Source organism: Neltuma alba, unplaced genomic scaffold (assembly GCF_004799145.2).
Source record: "Neltuma alba isolate B1F8T4 unplaced genomic scaffold, ASM479914v2 tig00002640_pilon, whole genome shotgun sequence".
NCBI lineage: Eukaryota > Viridiplantae > Streptophyta > Magnoliopsida > Fabales > Fabaceae > Neltuma > Neltuma alba.
In genome coordinates, this window is record NW_021632949.1 from 19031 (window position 1) to 31986 (window position 12956).

Sequence of the window (12956 nt, forward strand, 5' to 3'; positions counted from 1 at the left end):
CTCAAATTTGTATGTAGTTTAATAATTATGAAATAATTTTCTTTTAAGGATTAGGATTATTATAAACTCTTACTAGGTCCGATATCATAATTTAAAAAGGCGATCATGAAAATTTTAAAAAAATTATAATTTGAAATATTTTTTAAATGATTAGTTTTCACAAAATTTAAATAGAAGAAAATTCCGTCATAGGGATCAATTGTGACTTTCAACATGTTTAATGAAAAATAATCAAGGTCAAATCAAAATCTGATATACAACATTTATTTTCTTTACCTATTTTTCTGTTTGACTGAACTTAAAAATAAATAATTATCTCAAAAGAGAAAAGTTCCAACATTTTTAACATGTCAAATTAAAATTTTCTATGTAACATATACATCCTCTTCTCTTTATCTATGTTTTGGTTTGACTTAATTAATCTCTAATGATCTCGAAAGAAAAGGTTTCAAAATTAATATCTCAGTTCTTTCCCTTGATTAACTTGCAAGAGTTACAAGGAGGGAGAGAAAAAGGTCATATACGCACACAGTGAGGCGAGGAACCATTAATTAATTGAATTAATAATAATCAAAGGCTATTATTTTTTGATTATGGTATGTCTTCCCAAATGTTTCTGCATAATCTGGCGGGAATCTGTAGCATTACTCTCACCTTCTTCTACCCCCTTAACCTCTTCTCCTTCTTCTACTACGTATTGCTGCATCACCAAAACCGAAGCCGTCGTTCCAAAATCAGACGAAGCTAGTAAGTCTCCTATGGCGCCTAACTCTGGATACTAGCTCCAATCTGTTAGCCCATCTGTTAATGGAGAAACCCCCTGATCTTTCCCAACTATCAGCAGATCAAACCCTTTCTTCATCGCCCCTAACGCAAAAACTGTCTCTTCTACATTGTTCACAACTTTCTCCACATAAACCACTGATTCCATGTTTCTGGTTTTCTTTCTGAAATAACTCATGTACTCTTCGTTCTTCTCTTTCTCCTTCCCACTGTGTATGTTTAACTCGTCCTCATCGTCGGACGGTGGTTTTATGATGGCGGCGGCGCCGGCGATGAAGGGGGTCACCGTGAGAAAAGTCCTGGGCTGCTCAGACATCCACAGGGCGTAAGCTAGGGCTTCTCTGTCATGCGGCCCTCTGAAGAACAAGACGGCGACATGAAGAAAAGGGCAAGCTAATTGGTTTGAGCTTAATCTGGAGGAAGAATTGAAGCCCCTGTCGGCGAGGATTCCTATGGAGCAAGGAGAATGTTCCAGAAGCTTCTGGTTCACTATTCGCAAGGCTGGATTGGTGTCATCCATTTCTCCATCCACGGCTTGTTGTTTGTGGAAAGGGGTGAGGATGGCGCAAACCCTTTTGTCTTCTGCTAAACTGCATATATCTTGATGCATGGTGGAGTATGGGGACGCGGCGGTCAAAAAATTGATGGATACGTTGTCCACATTTTCCTCAAAGTTCTCAAAGGAGGAGATGATGTGGTCGGACTCTGGTGTTCCATTGACGCCGGAGTGGTGGTGGCCGGACTCACTAGTGGCCCAGACAGCGAGCATGGCGGAGACCCGGCCAGTGAGTTCGACGAGGTGGACGACGTGGACACAGAGAGGAGATTTCTTGGTGGGGTGGGAAGCTTCAAGAAGGTTGAGCATTGACTGAACATTTCTGGGATTGTGAACACATACCATGAACTTTCGTTCTGCGTCATGTCTTAAACCCTAGATTGTTCTCTTCTTGGTAGGAATGAACCTTCTTGTCGGCTTATAAATTGCTGTAACAATGGGTGCAATAAGACCTGTCATCACCACAGTAACAATCACCATCATCACAAATGATTCATCCCCCATGACCTGCATATATATATATAACACACAGACCGATAACAACGATTAAGATAATTAAATACTCCTCCGGTCCTAAATATAAGACCCCTTTTGTAGTGTAATTTACACTACAAAAGGGGTCTTATATTTAGAACTAGAGGGAATATTACAGATACAACCTAAGATGGTTGGAACTAATAGCTAGGTCTAAGGTTTGTGCATGTACCTTTAGGTCCTTTGCGATGTTAAGCACAGTGATTTCGATGAGGCCTTTAGTGTTCATGAGAAGGCCAGGAATGACACCATCACGAGCGGGAATGTGGAAGAAGAGAGAAACAAGGACAGTGCCCAAGACTTTGCCGGCACAAGCGAGAGGAATAACCAGTAAGCAACCAGCCCATTTGGTGATTCCATGGATCGCTGTGATGTTAGTCTTAAGGCCATTAATGGCGAAATACAGAGGCAAAAGGAGGCCTGACACAAAGTCCTCAAGCTTCTCTATAATGGCAACTCCGATAGGTCCACTTGGAATTGCTAAACCATAGAGATAAGCTCCTAAAATGGCATGTGTCCCTATCGCATCTGTGATGAAGCTTGAAACCATAACACCAGTCACAATCACACATATTTGGGAGTCAGTGAAGGATTCTACATCTAGGGTTCCACTTAAGAACCATGACATTGCTGGTCTGACAACGTAGAAAAATATAACAACATAAGCCATGCTTGAGAGGATCACCCAGAGGCAAGCCCATGGGTTACTAGCTTTGTTGGATCCGGCGAGGGCAATGGCAAGAACAAGGAGGATCCAGGCAATAACATCATTTATAAGGGCAGTTGATTGGGCAAGCCGGCCCAGGTCGGTGTTGAGAAGCTTGAAGTCGGCGAGGATGTGGGCGAGCACCGAGAAAGCGGTGGCGGAGAGGGCAACACCAAGGAAGAGAATGTTCGTTCCATGGCTCATAATTGGGTTATGGTTGTGGAAGAAGAAGGAGAAGCAAGCCCCAACAATGAAGGGCAAGACCATGCCAGAAATAGCAATAAATAAGGCCTTTTTTTCAGTGCGTTTTATGGCTGAAATGTCCATCTCAAGGCCGACTAAGAAAAGGAGATAAATTAAGCCTATGTTGGCCATTGTTTCTACTATCAACACACTGCTTAGAGGGAATATCACTTTTCCGAATGTCTCATTTTGTCCAAGAAACGATGGACCTAATAGCAATCCACCCTGCAGTTTCAAAATCATGAAAAGATCATTTGCATGTGTCTGCTGAGAGGAACTATGAAATATAAATATACAGAAAACATACCAAGATTTCTGCAACAACACGAGGTTGGCGAAAAGGTTTGAGGAGGAAGAGGAAGAGACGAGTGGCAGCAATAACTAGAATTAATTGGACGACGAAGAGAGGGAGGGTGTAGTTCAAAGGATTATCTCCTCTCCAAACACTATATGTTGTGATCATTGCCGGTAGATAGCAAACTATTGCATCATCCGACGCATTTTCTCCTGATATTGTTTCATTCATCCTGTTCATCATCATCTTCTTCTTCTTGATCGATCTTTATTAAATTATATTTCTTCAAAATCCTTCAACTTGTTCTTCAGATTGCGCTTCTCATTACAATTTTACCTCGCTCCCCTCTACGTACCTATCATAATTTCTTCGCGATGCAGTTGCAATTACCGTCGCCATTGCCAACTGCAATTTAAGGTTTTTGTCATAAAATAACTAAGTTCTTGGTTGTCGTCCTTGTCATTATCCTGCTCCTCATCACCATCTTGAAGAAGGGTTGAAGCTAGGGTTTCGTTTGCTCGTGCCTTGTTGGAATGACGAACAAAGACAAGCGAGACAGGTTGGATTCCAAAAAGGAGATATGGCTTACCTGCCATGATTATTGTACAGAGAGAGAGGGACAAAGTTTTGCTATTTTTATAATAAAAAACTCATTTATATTATTGATAAATAGTTCATAATTGGTTGCCAAACACCTCATTACAATTACTGATTCAACTTTAGCGTAGGCAAGGCATGACGATGAACACAAGGGAATATACATATATATATATATATATATATATATATCATGTATGCCAATAAGGGTAAATGACAAATGAGTGACATTAATAGTGAAAATAATGACATTTAATAATCTCCAATACAATAAATAACAATGAAGGACCTTATGCTTAAAACACAGTAGAAGCCAAAAGTTTAATTAGCAAGAATCACGAGTTGAGTTGCAAATATAATTAAGGTTCCACTTGGTTTTCATCTAAACTTTTAGATATGAAACCCAACTAATATAAACATTCGAAAATGAGATTTCTTATATAATTTGCAATTGAGTTTTTGCCATTTATATAGAACTAAGCTTTTGATTTTTAGAAGTCGCTATATATGATGTCTCCTTTTTTTTTTTTTGGCCATACGCTATATATATGTCTCCAATTAATTAATACGAACATTAAGCATATACTTTTCTTTTATAAAAAGAAAATTATTATAGGATTTTGGTTCTTAATTGTCTTTTATTGAATAACGGATTCTTGTTAGAAAATGTTTAAGAACCTTATAAAAAAATTAATTTGAAATAAGAACTTTTAAGTTGTGAACATAAAATTTGAGTTATAAATTTTAAAGTTTCAGTAAAGAGGCTCTCAGCTAATTAATTGTCATTCCTAATTAGCATTATATTCCAACTATGTATAAAAAATCAATAAACTTATTTTATGAAACATTTTAGTTGAGATTAATTTTTAATAATTTAAATTTATTTTAATTTGTCATTTAATATTTTGACAATAAATTACCATTAAGTCTAATTAAATTAAATTTAATGATTGGGATGCCAAGGAATGAAAAATCTTGAACTATTTAGCCAGTAGAAGTGGGCAAGGAGAGAAGAGACCTCCATCGTTTTGAAATAGACAAGAAACACATGAAAAGAAAAAAGAAAGGTAGACAGAGAAAGAACAATCAAAATCGAAAAGTAGATAACAATTGAAGGGAAAAGACGAATGAGCGTCCGGTGTAATGTACAGAGAAAGGGGGCCGTGTTAGCAAATAATTGAAAAGTAGGCATTCGATTATTATTAGTATTAGGTTAAATTTAGAAAAATGGCCTTGTGCAGTTTGAGAGTGCTCAACTTGAGAACTCATTACTGCAGCGGCGAGGCCAAATTCAAAAGACCTATCAATTTCTCTCGTTTCGCAGTAAGGTTCAGTTCTTCTCCTTCACAAGGGGTTATTGCATCTTCGATGGCTTACGAGAAGGAGCTCGCCGCTGCTAAGAAAGCAGCCACTCTTGCTGCTCGCCTCTGCCAGGCATTCTTCCATTCTCTTCCTCATTCATAATTTCTGTTCATCATTCGAATTAAAACTGGGGATCGAAACTTGGGAGCCCACCCAAAAAGAAATTGGAAATTTGGATGCTTTAATGGCAATTTTGAACATGATTGAGAATCTGAAATCATTTTCGCTTAAAATTGCTTAATTTAGATGTAATTTTACACTTTGGATTCTTAGATTGAATGTGAAAGTGGCGATATAGTAATTGAAACTGGTTCTGCTTGATATGATCCTCAATATCTGCTAGTTAGTTAGTGAAGGGATAGGTTAAGAGTGGGTCAAACTGGCAGCATATTGATACGGATGGGAGACAGCCGGTAAAACAATCTAAATTCATAATGAGATTGATTTGAAGTATTGAAGTTCTTTTCTTTCTCAGTATCCCTTCTCCTCTCTTTCTCTCTGTCTCTCTCTTGCTGTTCTCATTGCTACTTTTGATGGTTTTGTCCAGAAAGTGCAAAAGGCTCTGCTGCAATCTGATGTCCATTCGAAATCAGATAAGAGTCCCGTTACCGTGGCTGATTATGGTAAGTTGAATTACGTATATCGTACTGCTGTCTAACCATAACCTTTAATATTGATCCTAAAATGAATTTTTTCCTTATAATCGTTTATGTGGCTGAGCTAATCTAATATAATACAAAAATTTCAACAAACCGCATTATTCATAAGCCAAGAATAGGGAAGCTTATTTTTCGAACTCTTTGTAGCTGTTTGCCATTTTGATTGCTTGTGACCTGCTACACTCTTTCCATCAATGAATTATAGCAAATTTCAAATTTACTTTTTATTTTTCAGGGTCACAAGCCTTGGTTAGCTTTGTACTTGAGAGAGAACTTCCTGCTGAACCATTTTCACTAGTAGCTGAGGAGGTGAATTTCTAAGCTCTCCTTGAACATGGAGATTCTTCTTTTTCTATTCTTGAATATGAAATTCAGTCTTAAAATCTAGGATTCTGGGGATCTTCGAGAGGAGAGTGGTCAAGAAACACTGAAGCGCATTACAGAACTTGTGAATGATACTTTAGCAAGTGAAGGATTAGATGGTTTTTCTACTTTAACAGCAGAAGATATTACTAGAGCCATTGACAATGGTAAGTCTGAAGGAGGTTCTAATGGTCGGCACTGGGTTTTGGACCCCATAGATGGCACTAAAGGGTAAGTATCCTCAAAACTAAATTGAGGTGAACACTTTCTTTCTTGTTGCTGTTCTGTAATGCCATTTTATTTAATTTTCACGGTTACAGTTCTGTTATTGTGCTTATGACCACCAAGTAGCTCATGCTTGTATGATGACATTGTAGGTTTCTTCGGGGAGACCAATATGCTATAGCATTAGCTTTGTTGCATGAAGGGAAAGTTGTATTGGGAGTCTTGGCTTGTCCAAATCTTCCGCTGGCGTCTATTGGTAATAATCAGCAGCATTCTGGTAATGAAGTTGGTTGTCTTTTCTTTGCCACAGTTGGCGAGGGTGCATATATGCAGACTCTGGATGGTTCCTCAAAAACTAGGGTTCGTGCTTATAGAATGATACTATTGACATGTCATTAATTATGGTGCTGAGATTAAGTATCTTGCTATCATTATCCAGGTGCATGTCAGTGCAACTGAGAATCCAGAAGAAGCGTCATTTTTTGAATCTGTTGAAGCTGCACACTCCTCTCATGACTTGTCAAAGTCTATTGCGGAAGTAATGTCGTTCATATAATCTACCATGCCCTTTTTTCCCCTTCTATCAGCCGTTATCTTCTGATATTCCTACAATGCCATGATTAATTCATGAACAGAAACTTGGCGTCAAGGTGCCACCAGTTAGAATTGACAGCCAAGCAAAATATGGAGCACTGTCAAGAGGAGATGGGACTATATATTTGCGTTTTCCTCACAAGGGATACCGTGAAAAGATATGGGATCATGCTGCTGGCTGCATTGTTGTGACTGGTGTGTAAATTTTATAATCCTTTCCTTTCATCTTATAGTCGTCCTTAGTTCGTCTGTGCGCGTGTGCTCTCCATAAGGTAGAAATTTGAGTCATTCAATCATCCCTAGATCAGGCCAAAAAAATAAAATAAAATAAAATTGAAGAAATAATGTCTAGAAGGTTGAATGTGTTGGTCAGTATGTTGCTACATCCAGTTTCCTGAATATGTTCCTCATAAGACTTGAGCCTTACGATAACTGGAATTATTTAGTACTTAGGCTTCAAAAAGTAACATGCTCGTTTGATATTAACTCTCTTGCCATCTTCGGATTGCCTGACAAAATGATTAGCATGCCTCGAATTTATTATATTCATATGCTAACTTGGCCAGTTACAAATGGTTGGAGGCTAAAGTTGAAAGTGTCATAACAATCTAGGACCAAGTTGTTAATTTAATTCAGTCTATTCAAAAGGTTTGATGGTTGATCCTGCGTATATTATTTCGCGTGTGCATGATTAATTTGACTATTGAACATGTGTAGAGGCTGGAGGTATTGCCACGGATGCTGCAGGAAATCCTCTGGACTTTTCAAAAGGAAGGTATCTCGATGTTGCCTCCGGCATTATTGTCACAAACCAGAAACTGATGCCCCAGCTTCTCAGAGCAGTGAAAGAATCCCTCAACGAGAAAGCATTATCCCTGTAATTTCCATTAATAAAGGATGATTCTATTTCTGAGCTTGCCGGCTCTGTTGTCATACCCACTCTCTGACAATTTTCAACTCATCTCTCTGCTCCTTTGCAAGGTTGTTGTGAAGCTAAAAATTAGAATGCTTCGATATACCCACCCACCAAAATGGTGATAACTGGTGTGAGCTTTCGGAGCTGGCTCGAGGGGAATTATTATTAATGATGTGTTGATATTGATAAGTGGGTCTCCTCCAAATTACCAGTTTGTCTTCCTTTTACGAATGAGAAATTAGAGGGATACCTAGCTCTTTTGTCAATGTGCATTGCATTTATCTTGCGGATAACTTACCAATGTTCAATTGAAGCCTCCACTGCTTCGCATAAGTTTATCCAAATAATACTTCTTATAGGATCTGATAGTCAATACATTGAGAACTTGGCGAAAGCTTTCTCCGAAAAATAATAGCACAAGAATATGCAATTGAAAAGAAAATACTACTTCCGGTTCTAATTATAAGAACTAATTGATTAATTTGATAAAATTAAGAAAATAAATTAAGTTAGTTATTTGTAATAAATAAGTGTTGTCTTTTTTAAAATATCCTTACTAATTAAGTGTGTTAGCTAAAATTATAATTATTAAAATGACTATTTTGGAAAAAATTATATAAATAAGTGAATTAGAATTTTATATTTAGAACTAAAATGAAAATCAAACGAGATTATATATTAAATTCGAGAGGTAGTAGCATTAAAGAATATGTGTTGGCATTATAACTACGGAAGCTCTAGAAATTTCAGATGCTGAATGGTCTATTAATTTTGAGGGCACTTTCTTAGTTTTCTTTTTCAATTTGACTTGCTTGGAAGCAATGCTCAATGCAAATGTGCCGAGATTCCTCTGAACATAATATTCCAAAACAAGTTTTTCTTGTTCCGGAAGTCCTCGAAAATCATTTAATTTTCCAGAAAACGGAATATGTTGAGTACATAGAATCAGGTCAAGAGTTCACCGATGAAAATAGAGTCAGAAAATACATGAAACAAAACAGGCAGTTGAAAAATCACAAAATGCTGAAACAGATATTATACTTGTAAAGAAGCGATATCGATTAAAGCATCTTTATTTCAGAACTATAAATTTCACTGTTGTACATGATAAAATATAAGGAAAGTGCGAAAATACCGCCCCACTGAATAATCGTCAACTTACAGTTCCACCTCACACGCCTGGAACTCATTTTAGATACAAAGACTCTTCACATGGCCTTACTTGACATGAGAGGCTTAGGAGGCGATAATGATCTAACTTCAGGTGCAGAACTGGGGAAAAGTATGTTCAGTTTGTGCAACAGGATATCAGCCCTTGATGGAATCTCGTTCAGAAGAAACTGCTGAACAATCGGTTTCTTAAACCACTCCATAACTGAGTCTCCTGGGGCTCTCAGAACCACTTTACTGACCTCAAATGGAGACTCCACTGAGCTCAACATCTGCGCCACCACGATCTTTAAAGTTGGTCCTGTCACTAATTTTATACGTCTAGGAACAATACCATAATATAGCATGCGCTTTCTGAATCTATGAAGAGTGTGCACCACCGCCACAAGAGCAGCACCAACTGACAAGTTTCTAACATCAAGGGACCATGCAATGTGCTGATCAAAAACTATAGCCTTTGGGAATAGTTTATTCTCATATGCAACCTTCCAAACACATCGAGCTCGATTTATCTGCCCCATAAGAACTAGGTAATTGAGAAGAACATTGACAAAGTACCTTGCAGCACCTTCCTCCAATTCATAATCAATACCTTGAAAGAATTCCCTCACAAAAGATAACACTGGCTGTTTCCTTTGTTCAGGGCCTGTGAAGAGTCCGCACATAAATGCATGTGCCTTATGTTTAGTTGTGCTAAGGATGGACATCAAATGCCGCTCACTCTGTTCTTCTTGACACCTTACAAGGTGGGCTAAAATGGACGTGTAAAGTACCAAATCAACTTTCGCAGCAGAGTTAACATAAGTTTCAAGAAGAGGCTTGGCAGACTCATATAAGCCATTTTTCATGCAAGACTCAAACAACTGCCTAATTATAAAATTATTCGTTCTAATCCCTGATGAACCCATGAAACGCAGCCATCTCAAAGCAACATCAGCTGAACCTTCCTTAATATAAACCATCAAAACATCACTAGCTGTCACATCAACAGAATATCCCATGGCCTTCATCTCAAGTAAGATTTTGGCAGCCACATCCACCAGCTTCTTATTCGCCAGTAGGGTCAAGAGAGCAGTATAAGTGCTCAGACCTGGCCTCAGACCCGCATCAGTCATTGAATTGTACAGCTTCATGGCATGATCTACTTGTCCAGATGAAGCATGCATTTCTAAGAGACAAGAATAAGTAGATGGAGTGGGTAGAAATCCAGCCTTTTCCATATCTGAAAAGGCAGACATAGCAATGTCAAGCTTCCCTGATTTCGCATGCGCCTCAATAATCATTGTATACAAGCCAAAATTAGGCCTGAATCCTGCATTCTTCATCTCATCCCAAATCCTAAGACCAGTTTCTAGCTTCCCAGACTTCACATAAGATTCAATTAAGGAAACATATACAGTTGGAGGTGGTCTATACCTAAAACTTTGCATCTCCATGTAAACCTTCATTGCACCATCCAATCTCCCAGCTTTCCCCATTGAATCAACAAGAGAAGCAAAGACATTTAAACCTGGCCGAAAATTTCTTTCTTTCATTTCTTGGAAAAGCTTGAAAGCAGCATCAAGACGACCTGATTTTGCCAAGTTTGGGATCATCAGCTCATAAGTCGCTCCATCCAATGAGCAATTGGCTGATGCCATGCTCTCATATATCTCAAACGCTTTATAAGGCAACCCCTTATTCAGAAAGAGCGTGATGAGGGAATTATATGTCTCGGTATCAATTTTATAACCCATGTCTTTCATTTTCTTAAAGCAACAAAATGAGACCTCCAATTTCTCAGCTTTAGCCAAGTGCTGAATTACCCGATTATAAGCCCCAAATGTAGAGACTCTGCTATTACTACAATCACTAACCATTTCATCAAATAATGACTGAATCCCATCAAAATCTCTACGTTGGTTCAAACCATCAAACAGAAGAACATAACATGCATCATTAGGTGAATACCAAGATTGCCGCCTAGCCCATCTAAACAAACTTAAACATGCATCACTATCACCGATAATCTTTAAAGCTTGGGTAATGTGAGTCATGTTCGGTGTAAACTGAAGCTTGTCCAACTGATTCTCCAACTCTGGTCCCCATTTCCACCTCTTAATAACCTCAACTAGTTTTGCCACTGCTACGGCATTTGCAAAGGGCTTCTTAACCTCCCCAATCATTACATGGTCATCAAGCCCTGGCTCCACCGACCTTACTCCTTTACCCTGGTAAATAACATTACCTGACTCATCTAAATAATCTATCTCCTCGGTCCACTCCCCAGGCCCATGGTCACCGTTCCTCCCATGACAGTAATTTCTATTGAAAAAATGCAGTCCCACTAGATTAAAATCTCTACAAGTAGCAGGGTTTCTCCAAAAGCCATTGTTGTTTTGAGCATAAAATCCGGGAACAATCAGTATGAATCTCGTTGAGGAGCTGAAAAGCCTTAGCCTTTCTGAACTAACAGGATTAAAGGGAGAGGAAAAACGAAGGCTTTTGGTAAGTTTATGGAAATTCCCAGAAACTAAATTCCAACGATAGATCATTGAATATTTATAAAGACAGTGACAAGAAGGCTAGTAGGAATCAGGGCAATACCTAGCGATGATAGTGTAGAGACGTTAACAATGTAACTAACTCAGCTGTAAAAAGGAAGTTTACCTACCTTGCAACACGGATTGGATGTAAGGATCAATTAACCTGATTTTGTCTTTTCTTCTCCGTTTTCTTCTTATCACACAAAATGAGATATTGTGAGCTAAAATCTATGAGTAGTGATGAAAATCACCTCCTAGTACTTCGTCGCTCTTCAAGCTCCCTTAAATCATGAAACGTCGCTTGGGGTTTTCACGAGAAGAAGACATCCCTCTTCGCTTCCCTTCTCTGTTTACTGTTCCCAATCCCCCTGCCGTTTTCCCCTCAGAACGCCCAAAAAAAAAAACTCACTTTTTTATTCCATCTCTGGGCCTTTGCACATGAATGTACTAATTATGGATACGATGCCGGAACAAGACCAGCGTCGGTCGGTTCTATAAATGGTGGCAGCGGGCGAGGACGTAACGAGCGATTATAATCCTTTCTTTCTGGGTGGCCGTCATTAGCAGAGTCACAGTCCAGTTACGCGGGCTTACTCCGTTCTCAACCAGACGAAGGAGATATGGATTTAATTCAGGCGGGTAAGGGCTTTGGCTGGACTTTGTCACTGTGTTCTCTCCTGGTCCGCTCGGAGGCGAAGACTGGCACAGCTCAAGTTATCAGCCCAATCAATTGCGTGCAAGAAACCCTAGGGAGAAAAAATCCGATGAGGGATGGGCAACTTGCCGTAAGCCTAAAAAGTTGAGTTTGTAATATTAAATAGTCATAAAATTATTAGAAACGTAATTTGATTTTTTAATAAAATTTTTATTCAAAAAATATATCAGGTAAAAAATTAACAGAAGAATAAATATAACATAATTTAAAGTATAAAAATATTTATAAAAGTAATATAATATGTAACTATTGTTAAGATTCAAAATTATATTTTGAGAATGAGAATCAGAGTTTTGAGAATAAATTATTAGCGATTGCTTTTAGAATTAAGATAAGAAATTGCAATACACACACACACACATTTATTTAGCGATCAATTTAAGAAGAAATTATGTCCATCAAATATTTGGCTGATTAAATTTTCAAGAGAGGTGGACAAAAAATTTAAAAATAAAAGAATAATATTACATGTATTGAAATTTGTAACGTTAGCTGCTAATACTAAATCGTTTCATTCTAAGTAAGTTGTAATTTTCACAAAACTGGCTATAAATCACGAACAATTATGTTGTAAATTTCACATGATTAGTTATATAAATGATTAATAATAATAATAATATATGATGTAAAATTAAGTTCTAAGCTAACTTATCTTCCACTCTTCCATTATTTAGAATCCAATTAATACTATAAGTCAGTGAAATTTACAAGTC

General features: G+C 37.9%; 2 protein-coding genes and 1 pseudogene across 2 annotated transcripts; 1 reads left to right on the forward strand and 2 right to left on the reverse strand.

Moving 5' to 3' along the window:
• Positions 1-580: 580 nt before the first annotated feature.
• Positions 581-3348, reverse strand: LOC114734607 (cation/H(+) antiporter 15-like; annotated as a pseudogene).
• A 1566-nt stretch (positions 3349-4914) lies between these two features.
• LOC114734622 (SAL1 phosphatase) lies at positions 4915-8191 on the forward strand. Its single transcript, XM_028922255.1, has 8 exons — positions 4915-5148; positions 5624-5699; positions 5971-6044; positions 6124-6329; positions 6476-6683; positions 6763-6861; positions 6959-7112; positions 7635-8191. Exons 1-8 carry the CDS (start codon positions 4942-4944, stop codon positions 7796-7798), a joined length of 1188 nt encoding a protein of 395 aa, XP_028778088.1. The 5' UTR covers positions 4915-4941; the 3' UTR covers positions 7799-8191.
• A 699-nt stretch (positions 8192-8890) lies between these two features.
• On the reverse strand, positions 8891-12069 carry LOC114734616 (pentatricopeptide repeat-containing protein At1g79490, mitochondrial-like). Its single transcript, XM_028922244.1, has one exon. It carries the CDS (start codon positions 11535-11537, stop codon positions 9042-9044), a length of 2496 nt encoding a protein of 831 aa, XP_028778077.1. The 5' UTR covers positions 11538-12069; the 3' UTR covers positions 8891-9041.
• Positions 12070-12956: the final 887 nt, after the last annotated feature.

Excerpts from the sequence above, each read along its gene's own strand:
- LOC114734616 (XM_028922244.1), bottom strand. The coding sequence starts at position 11,537 with ATGATCTATCGTTGGAATTTAGTTTCTGGGAATTTCCATAAACTTACC.
- LOC114734622 (XM_028922255.1), top strand. The coding sequence starts at position 4,942 with ATGGCCTTGTGCAGTTTGAGAGTGCTCAACTTGAGAACTCATTACTGC. Across the intron at positions 5,700-5,970 it reads CGTTACCGTGGCTGATTATG|GGTCACAAGCCTTGGTTAGC; the intron begins GTAAGTTGAATT and ends TTTATTTTTCAG. Across the intron at positions 7,113-7,634 it reads TGGCTGCATTGTTGTGACTG|AGGCTGGAGGTATTGCCACG; the intron begins GTGTGTAAATTT and ends GAACATGTGTAG.